Genomic DNA, 23,677 nt, shown 5'->3' on the forward strand with positions numbered 1-23,677 from the left:
ATGTTTCCGGTACGCAAATAGCATAACCATTTGTGAACCAAGCTTACCAACTCCGGTCATTTACATTGTTAAACAGTAAGTAGTTGGTTGTGAATAATTTGAATACCCAATAATTGAACAAGTAAAGAAACTGGTTTATTCCCTACTGACCATACTCCTCCACAGAATGTCAACTTTCGCCAATACATGCAGTACATTAATAGCCGTTGCCCTGCTACGCAATTGTTGAAAACGCAAACGCGAGCAGGTGTTTTATTGTGAATCTCAAGTAGGCAGAAAGAGTCGAAAACGAAACGATTCAAACATCACCATAATGTAATAATCGCCTTTAGATAAAAGAATGGGATTTTTACTTTAAGTCGTGAAAAGGTGCAAAAGAAAAGTAATTACTTGGTAGGTGACAAAGGGGGAGGAGAGAGAGAATAGCAAAAAAAAAAAAAAAACAAAACAAATTTGAATCAATATTCTTCTTCCGGGGGCGGGACGCCTTCGACTTCTTCAGGAGCTGCAAAACCATCTTCAGTAGCATATAGCTTTGCCAAAATCTTCTGAATGATCGGATTATCCTCTTGAGTGATGTCTTGGCATAGCAGCTCGATATCACGAAGTTTTCCGAAATAGAAATCACGCTCTTTTTCCATCCCTTCTAGCGTCAATTTCATTTCCATAATTTGAGAATTCAAATCTTCAATTTTAGCTTCGTGCATCTTCCCAGCAGCGTTCATTCCCGCACTTATACCACCTCTGCCTGCATTACTCACGTTGGAGGCTGGGGTCGAATTATTTCTAGGTGGAGCAGGCCGAGCAGCTATTGACCACAAATCGGAAAAAATAAAATTAAGTTACGTAAACGAATTAAAAGCAATAGAATGTTTTTTGTGGAAAACACTTTTCTACGAACAACCAAAATCCTCAAGGAAATATCTCTTGCAACTATAAATCCTGTGAGTAGGAGGCAATGTACGAGATAATATGAGAGGATTTATGGTAGTCAAAAGATAAGTGACCCCAACATTTAAAAATATTGATGCGTAAGTGAAGTGGAAAGAACGCTATTAGGAAGCAATTCTGAGCAGCATAACACATCAAGCAACATGAAACAGAAATCAACAGTCAAAATGCTGATGAAAAGCAGAGGAAGCAGTTGAAGAATAGGGGGAAGCAAGATGAGGTTAATGGTACCCTGTGGTCTGGCCAGCGCTTGAGGAGGGGCCCGAGGGGCGGTAGCAGGGGTAATTGGTGGGTGAGTTGAACGCGGAGCGTTGGCTCCGGTTCCCCAGCCCAATTGCTCGCCTCCGCGAACCTCTAGAGCGTTGTACCCATCCATGTCCTGCCCTTGGTAATTGGCGTCAAAGAATTTCTTAAACCACTGGACGAACTCGAAATTATCTTGAAATCGACCTTTCACCAACTTGTCGATCGGGATGATCTGATAGGACACGCAAAATAAACAAGAGAATGGTAGAGGACAGAAATATGGCAAATGTAAGGCCGGCCACTAAGCGCTACGACTAGTGGACAAAGTCATACCAGTAGGAAAAAAAATTAATAACAAGAAAAAAGTTAAAAAAAATGAGGCACACATCCGCAAAAAAAAAAAAAAAATAAATAAATAAAATAAAAAAACAAACAAACAAATAAAAAAAAATCGTATTTAACCCTTAAAGAGTACTGCCACATTGCCGTAGCAGTTAACGTGTTTTCGAATACATGTCTGCAAGAAATAAGCGCAATCTACGGTTCCTCTACTATGTAATTAGACGGGGAAACCTTGAGCATTTTGACCGCCAGTGATTTACGGGGACTTCAAGCTTGACACAACCACTAATTTCAGTGCGAAGAAATACAGCATAAAACAACAAGACGATGTAGATTAAAGTGGCGAGAGGTAAGGTGGTGCATAAAAGAACCGAATACTAAATACCAAACACCATTCTACGTATACAGAATAGTAGCCAGACTAGAACAAAAGATGCCAACGGGGATCTTTTGATATGAAAAACCATTTCTTGTGCTATACCAGTTCTGTGAGGGGCAGGCTTGTTGTAAGCCTGCCGCGAGTAAGACCCCGTAGACGGCGAGTGCCGACCCGATCCTCCCAAATGAGACTGGGATCCACCTTGCGTTGCTGGCCCAAGACCCAAAACTTCGCCACCGCGAGCTTCAACGGCATCATAGGGTGAACCATCGTAGTTGGCGTCAAAGAATTTCTTGAACCATTGAAGAAATTCAAAGTTGTCCTGGAAGCGACCCTTGATTAACTTGTCCACAGGGATAATCTGTGAGCGACAGATAGGGATGTTGTTTTGTTTTGTTTTATCTTTCAGCAAACCAACTAACTAACTAGGATTAAAAGACCAAATGAAAAGAAACAGCAAAATATGATACAGGAAAAGAAGTGGAAAATTCTTCCATATAAATCTAAAGGTGCCATAGGTCTAGGTGTCCTACAATTTGAAAAACTATAAAGTGTTTAAGTTTGCGTTCGCTAGGAGAATTGTTAGGGCCAAACTAACAACAATCACGCCGACGCTGCTCTCCCAAGATAGGATAATACCTTTTCTAATAAATGAAACTGTTTGAAGTACCAACTTGAATTGTCAACATTAGCTTATGGTTTCTGCGGCATCTGGTTGGCTTTAGAAATGCACACTTATTCTTGGACCACTAGACCAAGGAGACAAAAAATAATGGGCAACTATTAAAGGATGGCATACCTTGTCCACATTCATTTTTTTAAAGGATCCTTGAAGAAGTTTGAAGTTCTGGATGTATTCATGCTCAAGGTTTGTTTTATATTTGACTTTCTTCACCATCATTGAACCTGCAAGCCCAGTAGAGGCCAACCAAACAAACAAACAAAAAAAGAATCAAAGCATCAGTCAACTGCTTGGTATCATTTAACTTTGAAGGTGTGGCATACTTTGCCTTTAAGTTCTTGTGGAATGAAGCAAGCTTAATAATGAAGGAATAATAAATACTACCTGGAAAAAGCATATCCATAAATTGGCAGTATGCAGCTCCAGTGCACATTTCCTCAATCTTTGTTAGATTTGACATGAGGCAATCATTGAACCCAGGCCAACATATCATGCCTGCTAAGATTCTCTGTTGTTACGCTGGTTGAATATACATTCACAGCCATGGTTATGCTGAAAAAAATACAAAAAAATGAAATGATAACACAGAACAAAAATTTTATGATGAGTTTGCTGCTAGTGAGAAGCCATAAAAGGTAGTTTTGCTTGAGCCCAGCCCCACAGCCAGGGCAGGGATCCTAATCCGATAAAATTTCACCCTAAGGCAATGGATAATTTTGCCGTTATGATTTCTTAAACAAGGAAAACTACTATTGAAATCCATCAAATTTCGACAACATAAGGTTTTCAACAAACAAGTTAATGTAGTTTTACATACCTAATTTGAAAGCTTCAACAACTACAAAATCTTTTAAGGTAACTCTTGTAATGCGTGAGTGGCAGACCGTCAACGCTCACCGGTGAGCTTGCACGAAAAATGAATTCTTTTTTACAAACTGTTTGCCAAATTTACTCTACGTTATTAAATCGTTTCACTAATATAATTGTAATAGCATATAAAAACCGTGATTTTTCTAAACTTTCCTACTTGACCAAGATTAATTTTTAAACAACATTCTTGATTTAGTTTCTTTTTTTTTTTTAGCAAGTAGCAACACTGTCGGGAATGAAAACTGACATTGCACTTTCCGAAAAACTTCGGCATTTACTGCACTGATCAGACTGAAGTTTTTCATATTATCGTAGTGTTTTACAGTCACATTAATATGGAGTGTGTTTTAGGTATTTCTTGCAATGACTTTGTCATTTTGGCGTCAGATATGACAAATGCTCATAGCATTCTTGTCAATAAACAAGGTTCGTTTTTTTGGTAGATGTGATAGATATTGACGATTTGCTTACTTTATCATGATTGAAATAAAACTACATTTTTACTATTGTATTTTGTTTTGCAGATGAAGACAAAATGTTTAAATTGTCGGATAGATTATTGATGGCAGTGACAGGGGAGTCTGGTGATACTACCCAGTTTGCTGAATACATTGAGAAAAATATCCAACTCTATAAAATGAGAAATGGTTACGAGCTTTCACCTCCTGCTGCTGCTAACTTCACACGTCGAAACTTGGCTGACTCTCTTCGCAGCAGAGTATAGATATAGACATAAACTTTCTCAAATATTTTCAAAATATTCATTTGATTGTATTCTTTCCATTTAGTCCCCTTATATGGTGAACTTTCTTCTGGCTGGCTACAGTGAGAGAACAGGTCCAGAACTTTACTGGATGGATTACCTGGCATCTATGATAAAAACTCCATTTGCCACTCATGGATATGGAGGCATGTTTAGCATTGGCATTATGGATCGTTATTACCGTCCAGATCTGACGGAAGAAGAAGCATACGATATCCTGAAGAAGTGCGTTGCGGAAATCCAAAAGCGCCTTATTATCAACCTTCCAAATTTTCAAGTTAAAGTATTGGATAAAAATGGAATTCGGGCTTTGAATGTCATAAAATCCCAGAATTTGACTGCCTAGACAGTCAATAATAAACGTCTTGAACTTGTTTAAATACATTCGTCGAGAAATCTTTTATTAAAAGTTTCGGTGATTTATCATCTTTCATTATGCGATAAAGCAAAAATAACAAGCAGTTTGTTTGGGAAGAAGGTTTAGTCATGTGAAAAGTATTTTATCTTCAAAAGTCTACTATAACTTCCTTGTAGGTTTTGTTGAAAACTTATAATTAGGTGTATAATGTGTTACGTTTAATAAAAAAAATGATGGGACTGCCGTTGCCCAACCATACTCCATACACGCATCAAGTTATAGCGTTGCAGACGAAAAGCATATAAACTGTTTGACTTCGACCTGATATCTCATCTCATTAGGGACAAACTTACTGGTAATTTAAAATTCTCCTCTCATTTGGCTACACTTTCATGTTGTTTTGTATGCACGTTCATGTAGTTATGTCATTGGTAATCGTCTTAGTTACTTTTTCACAGCAATGTCTTCATCTAACGAAGATACAGAAATTAAAGTAAGTGTTATAGTCATGTTATAGTATTTGTAAAACATTTCGGTATAGTTTCTAACACATTTTGTTTAGGCCACCATTCTTGGGAGAGATCTAGGTAGTATACCTTGTTTTAGGAGTTCATTTCTAAATGGAATTGGTGGTGGACTTGCCAGTGGGCTTACATACTTTTTGTTCACAAGTAAAGTGAGACAGGCCTGCAACACAGCAGTCCTTTCATTTGCTGGGATCACCTTGTCATACTGGTAGTACCTCAGTTATTGCTTACACAATGTTTCAAAGATGTGCCTAACCCTTGGGTGTCTAGGGTCTATTGCAGATATAGATGGTCACAAAAAAAATTCAACATGACGATGCTTCAAACAGCCATGAAAGAACAAGGAAGGGAGAACTGAAAATGATCTCCAGGTTCCAAGGAGACCCCTAGAAAAAAGCTGAACCTTGATCACAATGTGTGCATTAATACCCACTGCTACTAAATGACTGTTTGTTAGTTTATTGATGTAAGAAATTCAGGATACTTGAGTCTAGCTAAAAAGTCTGAAAATTAGTTTTCTAATGAAATAAAATTCTTCAATTTTTTCTTTCAAAGTTATCTAGCATTCACTTGGAATGAATAGATTTGTGTTGAATGGTTGAAAAAAAAGCAGAAAATTAGTCAGACCGTGAAGTTTCTTTATAAAAACCGCGCGATACGATTACATCTTACAATCGCGATTACAGTACAGTTTTCAGGAGGAAGGACCGCACACAATCCTGCCTTTTTAGGGAAACGCACGAAAATAATGAAGATTATAAGGTTGGTGGGAAGAGGAAGGACAACAATCAGAAAACAATGTGAAGAGGTTACGTTTGAGGGAGAGGATAGGAGACAAGAAGAGACCACGAGTAAACTGTTGAAACAATTAGGAGAGTCCGCATGATCGTCAATCCAGCAGTGTCACATGAACAAGTCCAGTCTAACTTATATTAAAAAGGAGAAAGAAGAGCAGCAGCAGCAGTTTCCCTAAAAAGGTTGTGCGGCTATAACTGTATGGCTTAACATACAATATACAGCAATTGGTATCTTGGGATAGTGGAAGGTGGGATGTATGTGTGTGAAAGATAGATAATATATGGGGAGAGTAGGTTTATGTTTGAAAGGAGCAGCTGTCGTCAGGTGCCGGCGTCATCGAGCAAAGCTAATGGAAAGAAAGGATCTAAGCGGGGAGAGATGAGAGGACGCCGGACGTCAAGATGCAACCATCTAGTCTATCAAATAACAGTAAAGGAAAAAATGTACAGAGCAGCAAGCTTTTTCGGTAGCACATCACTGAGCAACACCACAAATGACCGCATTTGCTCTTAAATCATTTGATTCTCGTCTACTACATTCCATGCGATGCGCACACGTTCATATTGGTCCGAAAACACATTGATACATCTCTTTTTGTCGATGTTGCATCTATGCTACACTGTTTTCTCTCTTCATCGAACAAATAATGGAAAAAAAAAAAATAAAAATAAAGAGAGCTCGAGGATGTACTCTTTACCACTTCTTTGCTGCTCTTCTCCCCCGTCTAACCCCCCAAATGCACTGAAACTACCGCCTCGTCAAGTCACTCCCAATGGGAACGCCCGCAAATCATAAACCTTTAGGGGCTAGCAGGACAAGGAGAGGGGAAAGTGAAAGAGAGATGAAAGTCGAGCTAATAAAGGATTAAAATTAAGAGTTGGACGAGTAGCTCAGGTCAATTTGGCGCGTTTGTTCGGTGATTCCACATCGTCATCTTCGCCGTCAACAGGAGAAACAACAGGGAGAATAGTATCATTGTCCTTTTTGGGCTCGATTCCCTCCACTTCCCCAGAAACCGGACCTGTTTCTTCTTCTTCTTCGGAGTCACCATCGTAATCAACTAGCGCCTAAATTCCATCGAGAAAAACAAAAACAAAACATTTGAACAATCGACTTTACATGAATCCGCGGTACACAGCGTTACCTTCTTTAAAGTTGAAGGCGATTGGACATCTGTTGACGGAGGAACGGGAGATGTCGTAGGGGACGACGTCGAAGGTGAAGAGCTGCCGCCATTAGAGGATGCACCGATAATGGGACTGTTTGAGCCACCGCCATGATTCGCTTTTGTTGATATCAAGTTAGCCTTGGCGATGGGCGATGTGGGAGACGTTATAAGACCGACTGCCTGTACTTGGGACACCGGTGACGTTTGGGAAGGAGTTACGGCGTCTGCCCCATCTTCACCTTCGTCTTCTTCAGAGTTGAACCAGATTTCTTCCTCTTCCTCTAGTTGACGTGGGTCGCGTCGGAATCGGGTGGTTCTTAACAGGGACGGGACACTAAATTCAATGGAAGATGCACGGTGTGAGTTACAACTAACACTTTCGTTTTTTTTTCATTAACAAATTTACCTGTCAAGCGCTGACGTGGTCCGTTCTCTTTCGCCTATTCTGTCTTGCTGTTGATCGTACCGTAGCCTAAGACATTTGAAGGTCTGGACGTACTCGACCTTATCCAGCGCCTTGCCAAAGGTATCAACCACATAAACGCACAATGATTTAATGTCTTCTATCTTAATAAATTCGAATAGTTCAAGAATGGCTGAATCAAGAAGATTGTATCGGCCGTTGTTGCGCAAGAAGGCATCGACGACTGGTGACAGCAGATTGCTTTTCACGATATAGCGATTGTAGAATTCATCTGCAAACATTGTTTTTTTCAACTGGTTATTTTATGAGTTCCAAAGCTGTAATTTGTGAGGAGTTACCTTTAAGCGATATAATTTTTCGCAAGAAACGAAGAGCACTGAGGACGAGAAAAGTATGCCTCGACCTCATTAGGACCAAGATACGTCGAAGGAGATCGCGATTGAGGATATAGTTCTTAATGTGGTACGTGTGGTGCTCAACACAAAAGGATAGCAGTTCAAGGATAAGTCCCAGCAGTTGGACGGTGGGGTAATCCTCCTTTGTCGGGCGGTCACCAGTTGTGTTCGATAATAGCGGATTAACTAGCACGTGCATGCTGTGCTTGTAGAAGAAATTAAGAAAATCGGCCTTTTCTGATTTGTTGATGGAAGCCAACATATTTTCTGGGTCAATAAGCAATCGTAAAATGCCACTGAGTTGAACAGCGCCACCCAATTCCGGATCAGAATCACACATCATCTGCTCTATGATGATGTTCAGGAGTAAGTTTTCATCTTCAGTGCTGTTGGCCTGCTGCAGCATGTAGTCACGAACCATCGAAGGGTGAGAATTCAACGATGTATGATAAAATGTCAATGGAGGCCGACTTCGTGGCTAAATCGTCAACGCCTAATGTGATTTCCAGCGCCGGAAGGATGCCAAGACTGGCTAGGGTTTTGAAAAAGGTTTCCCGGCTCTGTGGCTGTAGCGTTTGTGAAAAAGTACAGAACTCTTTAAGGAAAAGAACCAAGTCCCGACGCTTGCTGATCTCCATGGTCTCGTCCGTCAAATGACTGAACAACTCGTTTAAAAACTTTTCATCGTCTTGTATGAGGCTGACAATTTCAACCTACAGAGCGGGAATCGTTTTTACTGTTTAGGTATCCAAACTGCCACAAATAGAAAATTTTACTACCTTGTTAAAAAATATGAAGCTAGAAAGCGTCGACAACATATTTTCTTCGAATACCGAAGGAGTTGGCAAGACCACATCCTAATTTCACAAGAAACAGCGAATCCATAAATAATTAAGATAAACTATATTGGAATGCAAAAGAATAAGAGAACAACTTACCTGAATGTACTGCACTCTGTATGTCTGATGGATCTTGGCTAATAGCTCTGGGTTAGTAATTGGGATTACTTCTTTAAATTTCGCCATCTGTCTCAGATAGTCACGGTGTTTCTTCCGGATTTTAGCATTGGGGTCGTACTCGAGACAGCCAACAACATCAAAAATTGTGTCTTCGGCAAACATAACTTCAAACAGCGCATTCTTGTTGAGGAGGAAGATGTTCTTGAAAACTTCAAATAGATGATTTAGACCCTCAAGGTTCTCTAGATCTTCACAGATGTGGAACAGGTTCAACAGTTTACGAATGTAGCCTTCCATTTCAAGAGCAGTAGATAATTTTTCTCGTCTTACAGCTGAGGATAGACAGCTTGCAATCAACTAAAAAGGCCATTGTTAGCATAACAAATTTTAATACATAGAGTAATAAATCTTAACCTCATTTATAGTTTCTAGTTTGTTGAGTTCACAGGGTGGCAATTCCACAGGTGGGGCTGTGTCAGACATGTCTTCAAACCTCTCATCTTCCGATTCCTCAACAAAATCTTGGGTGATATCTACCGATGGATCTTTGCCTTGTACCTGAAGCAAATAAATCAATATTACCTATGTTTGGTGTTTCATACTATTTTACGATTAAAGCTTACCTGACAGATTTTCTCCCATATTTCATCACAACCAACTTTTTCTTGGAAGCTAAGTGCCAAGTCGAAGTTTTCGCCTTCAGACCACACTATCAATGTTTCTTGCTGTTTCTGGTAGGCTGTATCAGGCTGGATTTTGGATTCAAGAAGCAAAGAACCTAAATATTTAAATTTTTATTACATATACAAAAACATAACCTATGAAAATACTCATACCATCAACTTCACCTCTGACTAGGAGTGAAACCCCTTTTAGCCTCTCAACATAAGAAGATGTGACATGACCAGTGCCTCTGTCATCCCACTGCCTTTCCGCATTCAGCGCATACAACTTTACTCTCCTTCGTGTATCAGTCATCTTGTCTAGTCTTTGACTTTGCTACGCGAATCTTCAAACACACAACAGCTTTTTGTCGGTCGGTTGTCAATGCTTATCAAAAAGCACGCCCCGACACCACACTTGCAGCTGAACAAAGTAGAAAATAGTACGAAAAACTCTCAACCTTCGTCACTAGACTGAATGTGTCATATAATCCACTCAATTCGGAAACTATCGCGCCGATTTACAAAAAGTCAAGGAAAGCGGGACGCTAGCGTCAAGTCAACAACATCAAAACCGCCATGTTTGATAAACCAACGGGGACTCCCGGTGCAAAGTCACGGGCTTGCTACTGTACAGGGGTCTACCTAGCCCAGTCCAGCGCCTACAACAGTTTCGCGACGAGTCGACCGATACAGCAGAAAGCATGAAGCCATGAACTGAATTATAATTATTTTTTAAAATTAACAGTTCTTTTAAGGCTGAAAACAAAAAATTATTGTATTTTTGAACCTAAAAATTTTGCTTGTTGGCTTTTACTAAGGTAATTTGGGTCAAAAAAAGAACATTTTTAAAGCTTTCATTGTGTTCATCTGTGACGGTGGCGCTTTTGTTGTTTGCGCGCCAACTTTTGATCATCAGACAGACCGAAGAATGCATTCAGATGAATCATTTTTAAAACGGAAAGTCATAGTTATTTCAGAATATCTACAGCATCATATTTTCTAGAACATCATTTACAAGTAAGTTAATTTTTTCTTGTTTACGTTGCCCTGATAAACGCCTGCCAAATATTTGCATATGTCTACTATATGGGATAGGTACTCGTTGTATGTGTATGTCTGTTATGTGGACGTCGTAACGTGGCAACTGGCAAGTAGGATAATAACGAACAGAAAAACTTTATCATTAGATAGTAATACATTTGAGGATATGTGCTAGTTAACTTAGTAAACAAAGAAAAAGCAAAAAGCATCACGTACTTTATTTTAAACATCACGTCGACAACTTCGACATTTATATGTACCTTGTCTTGTATTGTTACTATCAAATGAAAAAAACAGTTACGTTCGATTTCCAGTTTGGAAAATATTTAAGGGTAGAATTTTTTGGCTTTGTTTGGGTTGTTGGATAAAAATAGTTTTAGATTTTTCAGGTAGCTATAGTGTCTTTTTATGGAGATTTCAATTTTACGTTGTCACAAGACATAAAATAAAAACAAAAGCGATAATGTACAACATAATTGAAATCTTTACCTCGTACGACCTCGTACCACAATAGCTAGATATTGGCTTATGGAACTCGCCATGAAAAAGTATTCTTTGCAATGGCTGTGAAAACGTTCGTGAAAACTATTGCTGTAATTCGACGAAAAATTAGATTTTTCTTTATTTGTTTGTTATAAATATTCTCTATCGTCTTATTCATTAAACAAATTTATTATGAGAGGGACTAAGAAATATCGAAGCCTACGTTGAACAGGGAGTGCTCATAAACTATAACTATCATAGGTTGAATACCTAAACGCTTATTGTCAAACCATTAAAAAGAAATAGATCTCAAATGCATTGCATTATGGCTAGCCCGGAAAGACTGCCTGCTTCCTCTTCCGGTAAGATTTCTAGTTGAATGCCGCGGCTGAAATCGATGGCTTCCCGTCGTTGCCCTGTTTCAACTTCTTCTGCAAAGTAATAACAGTAGTATAGAAGAAGAACAATTAGGAAGGTTTCTTTTGAAATCAAAATATTTCCCTTTTTTCAACTTGATTTTTCAATATTTATATTTCATAACAAATTCCTGTACAAAGCAGTATGGCGAATTTAGCAATCCCGAAAGCCTTCCTTCTGCGTTCAGTACAATTTCCAGAGATTTATTTGACTGGATTTTCCCCTCCCCTTATTTCACGCTTGGCGTTGCCGTACACGGTAAATGTTCAAGCAATGTATATGTTGCAGGCAACGTATGTAGGTTTGGGGTACTTATTTTTTCGAGTACAGTTGATTATCGCACATGTATCGGATAGGTGCAGGGAATCTATTATTAGCCCGTGATGAACCAGCAAGGCTACCATGTATTTTTAGCTTTTCAACTCTGGCCAGCAGATTTCCAAGTACGTGTGATCGTAGCTGTGTGTGCACCTCAGTCGCGATTCTTCTTAGAAGTTCATTCAACGTTTCCCTGATCAGTGTTGGTTTTATAGGCCAGTTTCAAGTCCATGACAATGGGCTGAGATATGGCCGATCGCTTGGATGATTTGATCTGCACTTTCCATCCGGGGGCTAGCGCAATGGAAACACTTGCAATACTCTTACTTGGCTGGATTATATTCGGTACCATTTTGACAATTGTTGGAAAGTTCGTGTATTCCAGACTGCTATTAGATCCTCCAAAGGAGACCCATGCATTAAATTCTACAGTTCCCCCATTGTCTGCTGCAGTAGTTTCAGCACCAGTTGAGAAACCCAACATTAGCAATACTGAGCGTTTCATCAATACTCTCAAATCACATCCTCCCCCTGCTCTTCCAAAACTTGTTAGAGCCAAGAGCGTTTCGAAATCCGAAGCCGATCAACATCCAGATGTGCCTTCAGTAACAGGTTCTAACTCGGATTGCGTCAAATGGGTCACTAACTGCTTGAGCTTTGTGTACGCGAAGCCTCAAATTCTAAGTGACTTAACTACATCATGGAAGGAATCACTCAACAACCAGACTAAGCAATCCGAAATCGAAGTAAACCCGTCTTTTGAAATTTCCTAAATGCAGAAATAATTAATTATTGACTTCCATCTTTGTTTCCATTTGTTCTAAATTCCTATAGACTGGAGTCTCTGTGGAAATTCAACAGATTTTGTTTCTAGATGATCTTCCCCCACGATTGAACAATGTATTTTGCGAGCTAACTCCCAATGAACGAGCTGTAAATTTTTGACAATTCACCTTCCTCTTTATAATTAAAAGGTGTTTTGACGCCCTTCTTTTGTTTTTTTGCAGACTATCACCGGTGATTTTGAAGCACGTTTTAATATTCTAGTTCGAGCTAAACGTGAACAACGTGATCATCAAACCATATCCGACTACCGTCTTCATGTTGAGCGGCTCCGCGGTCGTTTAAATGCCTCAGCTGATTTCCGTGATGGATCTGTTGCAATCAAATTCGATGGCTGGCCAGACGTAAATTTGAAATTCCATTAAATGCCTGTATCCTATATTTATCTATGGTTTCCTTTATTTCCTGATAATTCAGGTCAGAGTATCGATAATTAAGGACGAAACAATTGCAAGTATCAACAGCGACGAGCAGCTCGTTCAAGATATCATAATTGAAATGGTGACAGCCGCTTTGCGTGCCGCCACCAATCAATTGCATTCGTCCCGATATCCTGATACACCGCGATTTGTGCCCAGTATAAATCCATCTGAGCCCATTCTCCCTGTCCACTACGATAGCATGGTATCATTTTCAAACACATTTTCCAATAAGCGAATGAGTAGAAAGTATTCACTTATCTTTTCCTTTTACAGTTGGAAACTAGACTACGACGCTCTTCAAAAGACAAAAAATTATTGGTCAAAATAGTTAAAGCTAACAATCTTGGTTCCCAAAAAGGTACAATAATTTTTTTTTTGCTTGCTTCAGAATCCCTTTGTATTTTTCTCGCTTATTTTCATTAAAAGGTGTTCACCAACTGTACAGCATAATTGAAATGGATGACCCTCCCCAGCGTCACCAAACGACAGTAAAGCAAGGAACGGAAAATCCATTCTGGGACGAAAACTTCTTATTGTAAACTTGCTGTGAAATTTCACTTTTCAAAAGAAATAGTAGTCACAATTGATTTTTTTTTTCCAGTGACCTGGGTCCTAATACGGAAGAAATCATGTTTGAGCTTTATGATCGTGACAAAAATCGCAACACTTTCCTAGGACTTGGAATTGTTGGCATGGAAGAATTGCTGATGAATCCTAGTCAACGTCAGATCATCCCACTTCAATCGCGACCTTACGAGAATGATTCTGTGTCTGGAACACTAACAGTCGAGGTAATACCCATCAATCCGTTGACACAATAATATTCCTAAACAAAACGTTTCCAAATTAAGTTTCTTTTCATTGATGGGATGGATGTACCCAACAATCTACCTTCAGCCGTTGCCACTTCAGCCACCAAAATGACTTCATGTAGTACCTCCCTAATAATAATTGTGAAATCATTATCGATCAACTTTATTTCATCTGACGCTTTTATGTAGCTATGGATGCAGAGAGCCGTCTAGTGCGAAGAGATTCCTACAATCGTGCAACACAGCGACATTCGGGTAAATTCTCCAAAGTAAAATTGCATTTCCGGAGAGATTTCACGACAAAAACATTTCTCTAATCAGATATGATTGTCTTCAACGAACTCAATGATAAACCAACCTCGGCGACAACTACATCGAAACACCTGGAAGCGCGACGACCAAGCCCCCGTCGAGGATTGAATCCTCTTCTTGGATCAAGAGTAAAAATTAAAATCAGTTCCTTTTTGGCCTTTAATTTTTGATTTTTAAAATCTCAAAAACGTTCGAAAGGAAGCAGCCTTTACGGAAGGTACGGAAGTTTTTAAGGATAACTACTATTCAGATAACCAATATACACCGATGATGGGAAGCGTGGCCTCATCGCTTAGCTCAAAAGATGAAGGTATAATTTGTCGGTTACGTGTGAGTGAAATGTTCATTGTTCATTTTGTTAAATACAGATCGTAACCGAGGTCGTTCCCGAAGACGTTCTTTCTTCCGCACTCTGAAAGAACGTCTTAGCCGCTCCAAAAACCGGTCGAGATCTGTAGACCCTGGAACACCAGGACGGGATGACTCTCTTAACCGAGATGACCCGCTCATTCGCTCGGTTTCGGCTGATCGAGGCCGATCCGGTACGTCTTTATAATTTTGCCCCCAAAATTTTTATATCTATATCTCATGCATCTCGTAGGGCAACTGCTTGCTGTTCCTGGTCTTAGCGGGGAAATTGACTCAACACGGTCTAGTTTGAGTGAAGTGTCGGCTATAAGTAATGCTTCAACACGAACTTACCTTGACGAAGCATCAACTCTTGTCCTGGAATCAACAGATAATGGGGTTAAAAAGTATTTCCTTTTTTGTCATAAAATCCTCGTTGCTCGTGGCATAGTAATCTCAAATCATTTTATGTAATAGACACTACTTGATCCCCATGGCTCTAGCTGAAAAACGAAAGTGGAAGAAGAAAGGCATGAAATTACACATCTTCAGCGACCACGTATTTGTTGCAAAACATCTTACAGGGTAAATTTGATTGTGTTAAAGGGCAATATGTGCTTATCGTTCCTCATCATCTGTACTGTTTTATCGAATTGCTTTGCATAGCGGAACTGTATGTCAAGTGTGTGAAACGCCGTTGGCAAGGCGTCCAGGCAAACAGGGTTACGAATGCCGAGACTGCCTATTGCGTTGCCATAAACCTTGCCACGTCAAAGTGGAAACTTTGTGCCCTAATTCTACGGTCCATTTTATGGAATTGTAAGTAACAAAATGTTTCCATTGATAATTTCAACAAGCAGTTTGAAACCGAATGACTCATCAATGAGTTTTAGCCATATGGATGTACTATAATACTTTGTTTTCAGGGAATACGTCGAGGACACACCGGGGGTTCCTGATCGAAAACTCCGGCGCAATTAAGCATCGCACTTTGTTACCCAATCTTTAAGAAGGATGGGGAAATTTTTCCCTAATTGGACAGAACTTTTGCCGTTTATACATGGTAGATGTATGAAGGCCCTACTAGCCCATTAGAAAGCTTTTGAACACGTTTTCATGTCCTGAATGTTTGCTGCCATTTTTAAAGCTCACCCTAACTTCAAAATAAGATTCTTAACATTTATTGAGGTTGATATCATTCAACCCCAATTAAATCTTCATTAAAATCATTCATTTACTAATAAATCGCCATGTCTGTTCCTGTAAACTTGCTGCGTGCTATCGTAATTTTAAAAAGTCTCATCCGTGGCTCGTCGGCTTACTACATGGAGTATACGTTTTCGATACCACTCTCCTCCAGGTTGGGTAGAATATCAACGAATTGGACAGCGCGACAGCGAGAAAATAAGTCAATACATCCATAGGTGGAAAACTCCACAGGAAACCCATCGTAAAGCTTTATTGGGTCTTGCACCAGGGATCTATTTGAGCTCTAATATAATTTCTTAAATGCATTTTCACTTTTCCGGCAACCAATCATTCCTAGATGGTTGTACTTGCAACGGAAAGAGCGCTTCAGTAATCACTGTAGCGTGTGTTGTTCAGGTAAGTTGATAACTACGGTACAGTACAAGTAATTCAAGTACAAAATAAAAATAAAAAAGGGGGGGAAGAAAAATATATGTATATCTAATTATACGTAATTATACGGAAAATATGCTGATACGTCACCTGTGCTTACCTGCCCCAAGCGGTAAAAACAGCAAGTAAATTTTTTATGTTCTTTTTTATTACGATAAGAATTAAAATGAAAGGAATATTATTTGTATTGGCTGCATGAGGAAATAGAACGATTAGCAATTTTTTAAAACTCTAGAATTTAATGCTTAATCATAAACCAAACTTAGTTTTCTTCACTTGACGTGGTGTGATATTTTCACCACTTATTATTGTGTATGGGAATCAGGCACGTCAACATGACTAGCACGTTTAATATTTAAAAAATTATGTGAAACTCGCAAAATTTTTTACCTCTTGCTGTTTTGTTTTTCACTTTAAGGAAAGCTGGATTAACTAAGCTAAAATCCTGTGCTGCTGAAAAGCTTTTTTTAGATAGATGGCAGGCCATGCTAAACGGCCTTATATTGTCATTGGTCAGTTGAAGCAAAGGGCTGGAAATGGGACGAAGTTGCATTTGTTTAAGCCTTTTAATATTTCAAGTTTTGACGTAGGAAATTACGGATAGCATGAGGAATACCTCTAATATTCAGAAATTTTCTTGATGCCCTCGTTGCCGATATTTTTGTTGAATTCACGACTTCACTTGTCGACTTGTTCTTCTTTTTAACGTTTTGTCTGAGGCTATGTTTTTCGTCAACATTGATTGGACCATTTCATAAGAGTTGTTGCCCGGTTATTGGTTTCTGCGCGCAATAATGGCAAGAGTTCATGTAGCCCATGGTTCATTTTGACAAGTTCTTTGGTTTCGTGATTTATGGATCACTTTACGAGACGCGAAGGTAAATCAAAACATGCAAGTATGTCGGGATTAAATCAGTTTGTATATGTCCCTCTTTCCTTTATAAATCTTTTTGTTTCAAAAACTTTTGGTCTCATTTTAGCAGACTGCAGAATTCAAACTTCATTAATATTTAATGAAAAAAAACATGGATCTCCCTATGAAGAATTATTGTGATCATGTTCTTTACTTTCTCTAGGGCGAAATCGTCCAGTTCAACTGCTCTGAATTCAAATCACACCGGGCCACACAAAGTGATATCAAAATGGCAATGAATTTACGTAGCTCCAACAAAATTTTGGCCCAAGCTGCCATAATTCTTTTCTTCTTTTGGGTTATAGCCTTGATTCTTTTGACAAGGCCATTGTTGAATAATCAGCAGAGTGAAGTTAGTAATGATGTGCTTCAACGGCTTTCAAAAGCAGTGAGTGAACTTGAAAGTCTTAAAGTGAGAAATCAAGAACTCCAGTGGATATTGACAAACTTTAGTCATGAAGCCCAGTCAGGTAAAATCAATGAAAATGTTGTTGAAAGATTGCGGTCCACATTAGAAGACAAGATCAGGGTACCCATTAGTTTTGGGGGTCTTGAGAAAAAGTTGACTGATGGTCCTAGCAAAGAATATGAAGTGAAGCGACGAGCAATATACAGAGGTGTTCAAGAGATTTGGTATTTTGTGCAACAAGAATTGGAAAAGCTGAAAAAGAAGGGGCATGATCAAAATGCACCTGAACTAGCAAGTTTGATTCAAGAAATTTTGAACTCAGGAAAAGAACATGAAATGTAATGTTGGATAAATTATTTATTTGTTTGTTTTGTTTCTGGTATTTTAATAGATTTTTTTTTCCACAGAGTTCTTTTGAATGACTTACAAGAGCTTAGCAGCATGGAAGGCCATGATGCCTGGAGAACTACGGAGTCACGTGCCTTGTCTGACTTGGTTCAGAGACGCTTGCATTACCTTCAAAACCCAGTTGACTGTTCCAAGGCTAGAAAATTAGTCTGTAATCTTAACAAGGTCTACAAATGACTTTCTTAAAGTTGTTTTCGTCTGGTGACATAAGACATTTTTTTAAATTTTTTGTATTATAGAGTTGTGGATATGGCTGCCAAATCCACCATGCCGCATATTGTTTCATTATGGCATATGCCACTAAAAGGACTCTAATATTGAACTCCAAGAAATGGCGATATCACCGTGGCGGATGGGAAAAAGTTTTTTTGCCTCTAAGTGACACTTGCACCGACCCTTCTGGCTTGGACAGGAGTAATTGGCCAGGTGAAAAAGCTTTGTTCGTAATCATAATTGTTTAAAGAATCATTTGTCATTGCCTGCTGGTGTTTTAGGAACAAATGAAACTCAGGTGATTGAATTGCCCATAGTGGATATGTTGTCTCCTCGACCCCCGTTCTTGCCTTTAGCGATTCCCCGAGACTTATCGGATCGGATGATCCGTCTGCATGGCGACCCTCAAGTCTGGTGGATCGGTCAGTTCATGAAGTACCTTTTGAGATATCAACCGGAGACTCAAAAGATGCTAGATCAAGCCAAAGAAAAAATGAACTTTAAGATGCCTGTAGTTGGGTAAGACACTCGGTTTGGAATCTAGTAAACACATTTTTTTATGTACTTTACTTTCAGGGTCCATGTCCGGCGAACTGATAAGGTTGGAACTGAGGCTGCATTTCATTCCATTGACGAGTATATGTTATTCGTGGCTGATTTTTTTAACAAGCTGGAAATGAAAGAGAAAGTTCCCGTACGGCGGGTGTACTTGGCTTCAGATGATCCATCAGTTCTCCCAGAAGCAAAGAAAAAGTAAGTTCAGTTCATAACTCTTTCCCCAATGGATTTCCAGCCATTGTTATGCTTCTCTTATAGATATCCCGATTACGAATTTCTTGGTGACGTGTCCATAGCAAAAGGTGCGGCCGTAGCAACCCGCTACACGGATTCGTCCCTACGAGGCATCCTGGTCGACATACACATGCTTGCCCATAGTGACCATCTGGTTTGCACATTCTCGTCTCAAGTTTGTCGGCTGGCTTATGAGATAATGCAAACACTTCATCCCGATGCTTCAAGCAAATTTAAGTCTTTAGATGACATTTATTACTACGGTGGGCAAGGGCCTCATCAGCAAACAGCAATTTACTCGCACAAGGGACATCGTACTGGCGAGATTTCCATGGAAGTAGGTGACGTATTAGGAATAGCTGGTAACCACTGGGACGGCTATTCCAAGGGTATCAATGAGCGAACCAAGCAATCAGGACTGTATCCTTCTTTCAAAGCCGTGGACAAGTACAACATCGTTGATTTCCCCGTTTACAGCGAGGTTGCTGTCGCTGCATGAGAAATGTTTGCCTGCCTTAGTTTAATAAGACCTTGTTGAATAACATGCGTCGAATTCCATCAGATTTGTAAACCAGATAGAAATGTGTAAAAGTCACAATCACCAAGGTAATTTAAGTTTGGTTTCCAGCGCTTTCCGCCCACAGCTTCAGTGCTGCCGGTTACATACCTCCTGCACAGCTTCTAAGAAATTCGGAATTATAATTGACATTGCACAGTGCATTTCTTGTACAGGGTGCTGTTCTGCTGAATATATATCCACAAGATTTAATTATTTTATTATTATTTGTGTCAATTGCGAACAGTGGAAGGTAGCAATATTTATTAGCGTTACAGCAATTAGTTGGCTGTGCGTTTCAACGGTCTTGCGATAAGCTTACTCAGCTCTTTGCGTTTCATCTTTAACTCGGTTAAAAGCTGAGAATGGTTTTGGGCAGCACTACCACTATCCGAATCATTATCACTATCAGAAAGTAGTAAATCGGCTTCTTCTGCCATTTGCTTCATCCAACTCTTATCTGACCGCTCTCGTTTGGTTCTGTGTTCCAATGACTCAATAGCCTTTGCAAGATTTACCCGCTGCTTGATAGCAGAAAATAATCGCATGTCAACGTTGTAATCGGGAAGGTCCGTCTTGTCTTTCTTCAAGTTGACACAAAGCTTGCGATATAATGTGGCTTCTTCCGGTTCAATTAGAATCAAACTTAATCCTTCGCGAGAGGCTCGAGCTGTACGTCCACTGCGATGAACATAGTTTTCTGATGTTCGTGGGACCTATTCAGGCGAAAAGTGATTGAAAGATAACGTTTTTTTCTTTTTCCAATGCATAACTGAAATATTACTTGAAAGTGGACTACATGTTGTACATGAGGAATGTCAAGTCCTCTAGCGGCGACGTCTGTGGCAATCAACAGGGCGTTATCTAAACTCGAAAAGCGCTCCAGATGCTTGAGTCTTTGTTTTTGATGCATTTGCGCGTGCAACGGAAGGGGGTTCGTTTCGAGCAGGGTAAACACTGATGTGAGTCGGCGAACGTTATTAATTGAATTGCAAAATACCAACGTACGACCCGGGTTGTGTCGCAAGAAGTAGTAAAGGTAATAATCCTTGTCTTCGACGGTTGCCGAAAACACCTTCATTTCTGACAGAGACGCGGGTTTAAGCGATCTGACTTGAGTCGTTAGGTCAACTACTTTGGCTTTAGGCCGGACGCCGACCAAACTAAGCAGCTTATCAAGTTTTACATCTTCTTTCTTCTTTCTAGATTTGATGTTACCCAATCGGTTAGGCAAATCATGTGTTAAAGTCAGTGTTGCGGAAAAAACAAAATTTTGTCTCCAACGTTTCTTTGATTCGTCTTTGTTGATGTGTTCAAGTAATGTACGAACTTCAGCAAAATGGCCTTTCTCTAAAAGACGATCAGTTTCGTCCAAGGCAAGATACCTGGAATACGGTAGAGAAATTAATGATAGTTTTATCGACTATAAAATTCATGGATTAACAAACCGAATATCATTGACTTGGGACAGATGAGAATTACCCCCCTCAATCATTTCCCATAGTCGGCCAGGAGTTCCAATCACAATGTCAGGTCCTTTCCTTAAAATCCGTTCTTGTTTAGGCGCTGCCATGCCGCCAATAACGAGGCAAATTGTTATGTCAGTGTACTTTGCAACAGCTTTTAAATGCTTTTCAATCTGAACGGCCAGTTCCCGTGTGGGCGTAATGATCAATGCACGCAATTTCTTTTGTCCTTTGACTACTTTGGTTTTCTGAGAGCTTAGCTCTGCTACATCAATTACTCTTACACACCCAATTCCTCCTCCAAAATCCTCCATTTCTCCTATTTCTTCAGTGTTATCAGCCAGATCTTCATCACTAGACACTTCTTTTTTATCAGCATTTGGTTCTTCATCACCATTTCCATTTTCATCATCACTATCTGTCATGTCATCAGCTTCTTCTTTCTGTTTCATCTTTTTCAGTTCAAACTGTTTATCTTTTAGGATGCCATTAAGTATAGGAATACCAAAAGCCAATGTTTTTCCTGATCCTGTTTCTGCTGCTCCTACAACATCTTTTCTGCCTTTCATTGCTGCTGGTAAACAGGCAAGCTATATATAAAAAAAAAAGCCAGCTCAAAAGAGGCAAAAACTCTTACTCACAATAATTCTTTCAAAATACCTGGATGGCAGTAGGATTCTTAAAACCAAGCTCCCAAACAGCTCTGACAATTTCATCTGGAAGGAACATGGCTTTCCAAATGACCATATCTGGTGTTATTTCAAATGGCTCATCCTTGTTTTCATCCTTGTCTTCATCCTTGTCTTCATCCTTGTCTTCATCCTTGTCTTCATCCTTGTTTTCATCAATGTTTTCATCATTGCTTTCTTCATTGCTTTCTTCATTGTTTTCTTCATTGTTTTCTTCATTGTTTTCTTCATTGTTTGCTTCATTGTTTGCTACATTGCTTTCATCTCTGCTTTCATGATTCTTTTTCAGTTTCTTTTTTGGTATTCCCTACAAAATGTCACAATACATTCAGACAGATGCAGTTAAAAATCCTGAATTTAAAATATATACCTTCATCGTGGTGACTCGGGAATATGGTCGGGGTCGGAGTTCTGTACTAACAACAATAATTCGACTTCAAACACCACGTGCGAGCTTTCGTTAACAGGACAGCAGACAACTTTAGACATCTAATTTCAAGTAGCATTGCCATTATTTGCTTGTCTTTGGCTCTTTGCGTTTGCGGCTAAGGTAGTGTCAGATTAGATGGTTTGAGAACTCCACGTAAAACGCCTGTAAATAAGCCACGCCCCACGTCACTTTTCGTGAACCTCGCTCCCTCCGAAAGTGCTGCACCAAGCGGATTTTGACTGGGAAAGAATACCCTTTTGTATGGTAGTGCATCAGGTTTCCGGATGGCTGCAGCACTATCGGAGGGAGCGACCCTAAGCACACCGTGTAAAAAGTCGGGTTCGCGAAAAGTGACGCCGGCCGACCGAAGTAGTTTGACCATCTAATCTTAGACCATGTGGACCATGGAAAAATTTTAATCATTAAATCTTAAAAATTCAAAATCAACTGTTCAAACTCAAATTTTTAATTAAAAAAAACATCAGTTCGTCAATTTTACGACAATTTCCTTACAATTAGTGTTTGAGTTTGTTTTTTTCTATCTCATTTTCATTTCTCATTTGTCCGTGTTAGGAATACTGCTTCACAGGATACTAGTTCGGTATGCTTTTCAAAAAGCAGACGAATTTGATTGCTCTTGATTAGCCAATTTTGTGCATGAACCCACTACATTTTCTTCTTCACAGGAATCATTAGTGTTAAACGTAAAGTAACTGTGAAAGAAAGTTACGTAGTTTCAACCTAATAATGGCCACTATAGAAGAAATTGATGAGCTTAGTGTCGAGATTATAAATAGTATAAATGGTGAAGAAGAAGAGGAATCCAAAGAAAACGCTCCCAGTCCGGCACGTGTTGATGAACGACGAAACTCTGAATCGGGTGATGCCTCAGTCGTTGCTGTGCCGTCATCGAAAGCATTCGTTGAAGATTCAGACGACGATGATGAGGTAAAAGAACGAAATACAATTGATTATTACATTACGGTAAAAAAAATTTTTCATTCAGGATTTTGATGAAACAGTGCTTGAAAGATTGGTTGGGCTGACAGAAATGTTTCCGACATTTGTACAAGCTGGAACTGCAAAACTTTTCCACGGCACATTTTCATCTGTAAAAGGTTCGTATTGATGTAGTTAGGGTAACAGCTTCCTTTTTGGTAATTAAGGGAGATTGTCATTTACTGTCAAAGAAAACATTGTGAGCATTTTTTTTCCCATTTGATTATGAAAAGGTCTATACTCCTTTGCTCGTTCAGCTTCATGGATTCTGTTCAGCACATCTGCCATTCTTTTTGCACCAGTTATATTTGAAGTTGAAAGAGCACAAATGGAGGAAATGCAAAAACAGCAGCAGCGGCAGGTAGATTGACAGTAATCATAAGATCTGATTCATGTGACTAATAACATTGAAATCCTCAAGATTTTATTGGGACCTGGTGCTGCAATGTCTGGAGGTGGTCCTCATGCAGGAATGGGAGGACCGGGAATGGGATTGGCCCCAGCGCCTCCACGTTAAGATCTCGTCAGCTTCTTCATTCGCCGTAGTCCTTTTTTTTTATGTAACCGGTCCGATAAATTACAACTACTGACATTTAAGACTGTCTTTTATACGTTTGCCCATAATCCACATAAGTGGT

At 39.5% G+C, this 23,677-nt stretch overlaps 8 protein-coding genes across 10 annotated transcripts; 5 read left to right on the top strand and 3 right to left on the bottom strand.

The window, feature by feature from the left end:
• Nucleotides 1-113: 113 nt before the first annotated feature.
• LOC116925536 (microtubule-associated protein RP/EB family member 1) lies at nt 114-3,145 on the bottom strand. Its single transcript, XM_045171304.1, is given in 6 exon segments — nt 114-808; nt 1,183-1,429; nt 1,968-2,279; nt 2,718-2,824; nt 2,985-3,072; nt 3,074-3,145. Coding segments are annotated over 6 exon segments (1,176 nt in total). The 3' UTR covers nt 114-458.
• Nucleotides 3,146-3,704: 559 nt separating this feature from the next.
• Nucleotides 3,705-4,613, top strand: LOC116925544 (proteasome subunit beta type-2). Its single transcript, XM_032932254.2, has 3 exons — nt 3,705-3,896; nt 3,995-4,188; nt 4,259-4,613. The coding sequence occupies exons 1-3, from the start codon at nt 3,806-3,808 to the stop codon at nt 4,577-4,579; spliced, it is 606 nt and encodes a 201-aa protein (XP_032788145.2). The 5' UTR covers nt 3,705-3,805; the 3' UTR covers nt 4,580-4,613.
• A 328-nt stretch (nt 4,614-4,941) lies between these two features.
• LOC116925550 (cytochrome c oxidase assembly protein COX20, mitochondrial-like) lies at nt 4,942-5,672 on the top strand. The gene is given in 4 exon segments (XM_045171292.1): nt 4,942-5,084; nt 5,154-5,326; nt 5,389-5,469; nt 5,471-5,672. Coding segments are annotated over 4 exon segments (336 nt in total). The 5' UTR covers nt 4,942-5,051; the 3' UTR covers nt 5,520-5,672.
• A 63-nt stretch (nt 5,673-5,735) lies between these two features.
• On the bottom strand, nt 5,736-10,184 carry LOC116925473 (serine/threonine-protein phosphatase 4 regulatory subunit 3). The gene is given in 10 exon segments (XM_032932183.2): nt 5,736-6,983; nt 7,061-7,418; nt 7,491-7,779; nt 7,847-8,324; nt 8,326-8,616; nt 8,683-8,760; nt 8,842-9,219; nt 9,277-9,420; nt 9,486-9,640; nt 9,699-10,184. Coding segments are annotated over 10 exon segments (2,490 nt in total). The 5' UTR covers nt 9,841-10,184; the 3' UTR covers nt 5,736-6,806.
• Nucleotides 10,185-11,902: 1,718 nt separating this feature from the next.
• On the top strand, nt 11,903-15,967 carry LOC116925499 (phospholipid transfer protein C2CD2L). Its single transcript, XM_032932197.2, has 16 exons — nt 11,903-12,532; nt 12,621-12,719; nt 12,794-12,973; nt 13,047-13,253; nt 13,325-13,409; nt 13,478-13,586; nt 13,653-13,842; nt 13,903-13,981; nt 14,053-14,118; nt 14,185-14,303; nt 14,374-14,485; nt 14,544-14,717; nt 14,777-14,930; nt 15,001-15,108; nt 15,190-15,342; nt 15,450-15,967. Exons 1-16 carry the CDS (start codon nt 12,035-12,037, stop codon nt 15,502-15,504), a joined length of 2,388 nt encoding a protein of 795 aa, XP_032788088.2. The 5' UTR covers nt 11,903-12,034; the 3' UTR covers nt 15,505-15,967.
• A 715-nt stretch (nt 15,968-16,682) lies between these two features.
• On the top strand, nt 16,683-19,668 carry LOC116925517 (alpha-(1,6)-fucosyltransferase). 3 transcript variants are annotated; one of them, XM_032932219.2, is made up of 7 exons: nt 16,683-17,060; nt 17,241-17,824; nt 17,894-18,059; nt 18,134-18,320; nt 18,389-18,626; nt 18,684-18,860; nt 18,924-19,668. In XM_032932219.2, the coding sequence occupies exons 1-7, from the start codon at nt 17,055-17,057 to the stop codon at nt 19,396-19,398; spliced, it is 1,833 nt and encodes a 610-aa protein (XP_032788110.2). In that variant the 5' UTR covers nt 16,683-17,054; the 3' UTR covers nt 19,399-19,668. The 3 variants fall into 3 exon arrangements, with proteins under 3 accessions (XP_032788110.2, XP_045027197.1, XP_045027192.1); XM_045171262.1 differs by having other exon boundaries at nt 16,684-17,060; nt 17,145-17,824; XM_045171257.1 differs by having other exon boundaries at nt 16,684-17,042.
• Nucleotides 19,660-22,174, bottom strand: LOC116925508 (ATP-dependent RNA helicase DDX24). Its single transcript, XM_045171252.1, has 5 exons — nt 21,981-22,174; nt 21,582-21,917; nt 20,904-21,511; nt 20,240-20,840; nt 19,660-20,171 (listed from the first exon to the last, which is right to left on the bottom strand). Exons 1-5 carry the CDS (start codon nt 21,984-21,986, stop codon nt 19,737-19,739), a joined length of 1,986 nt encoding a protein of 661 aa, XP_045027187.1. The 5' UTR covers nt 21,987-22,174; the 3' UTR covers nt 19,660-19,736.
• A 477-nt stretch (nt 22,175-22,651) lies between these two features.
• On the top strand, nt 22,652-23,636 carry LOC116925580 (mitochondrial import receptor subunit TOM22 homolog). Its single transcript, XM_032932312.2, has 4 exons — nt 22,652-22,988; nt 23,047-23,158; nt 23,273-23,400; nt 23,461-23,636. Exons 1-4 carry the CDS (start codon nt 22,788-22,790, stop codon nt 23,554-23,556), a joined length of 537 nt encoding a protein of 178 aa, XP_032788203.1. The 5' UTR covers nt 22,652-22,787; the 3' UTR covers nt 23,557-23,636.
• Nucleotides 23,637-23,677: the final 41 nt, after the last annotated feature.

This window comes from Daphnia magna, linkage group LG1 (genome assembly GCF_020631705.1).
Source record: "Daphnia magna isolate NIES linkage group LG1, ASM2063170v1.1, whole genome shotgun sequence".
NCBI lineage: Eukaryota > Metazoa > Arthropoda > Branchiopoda > Diplostraca > Daphniidae > Daphnia > Daphnia magna.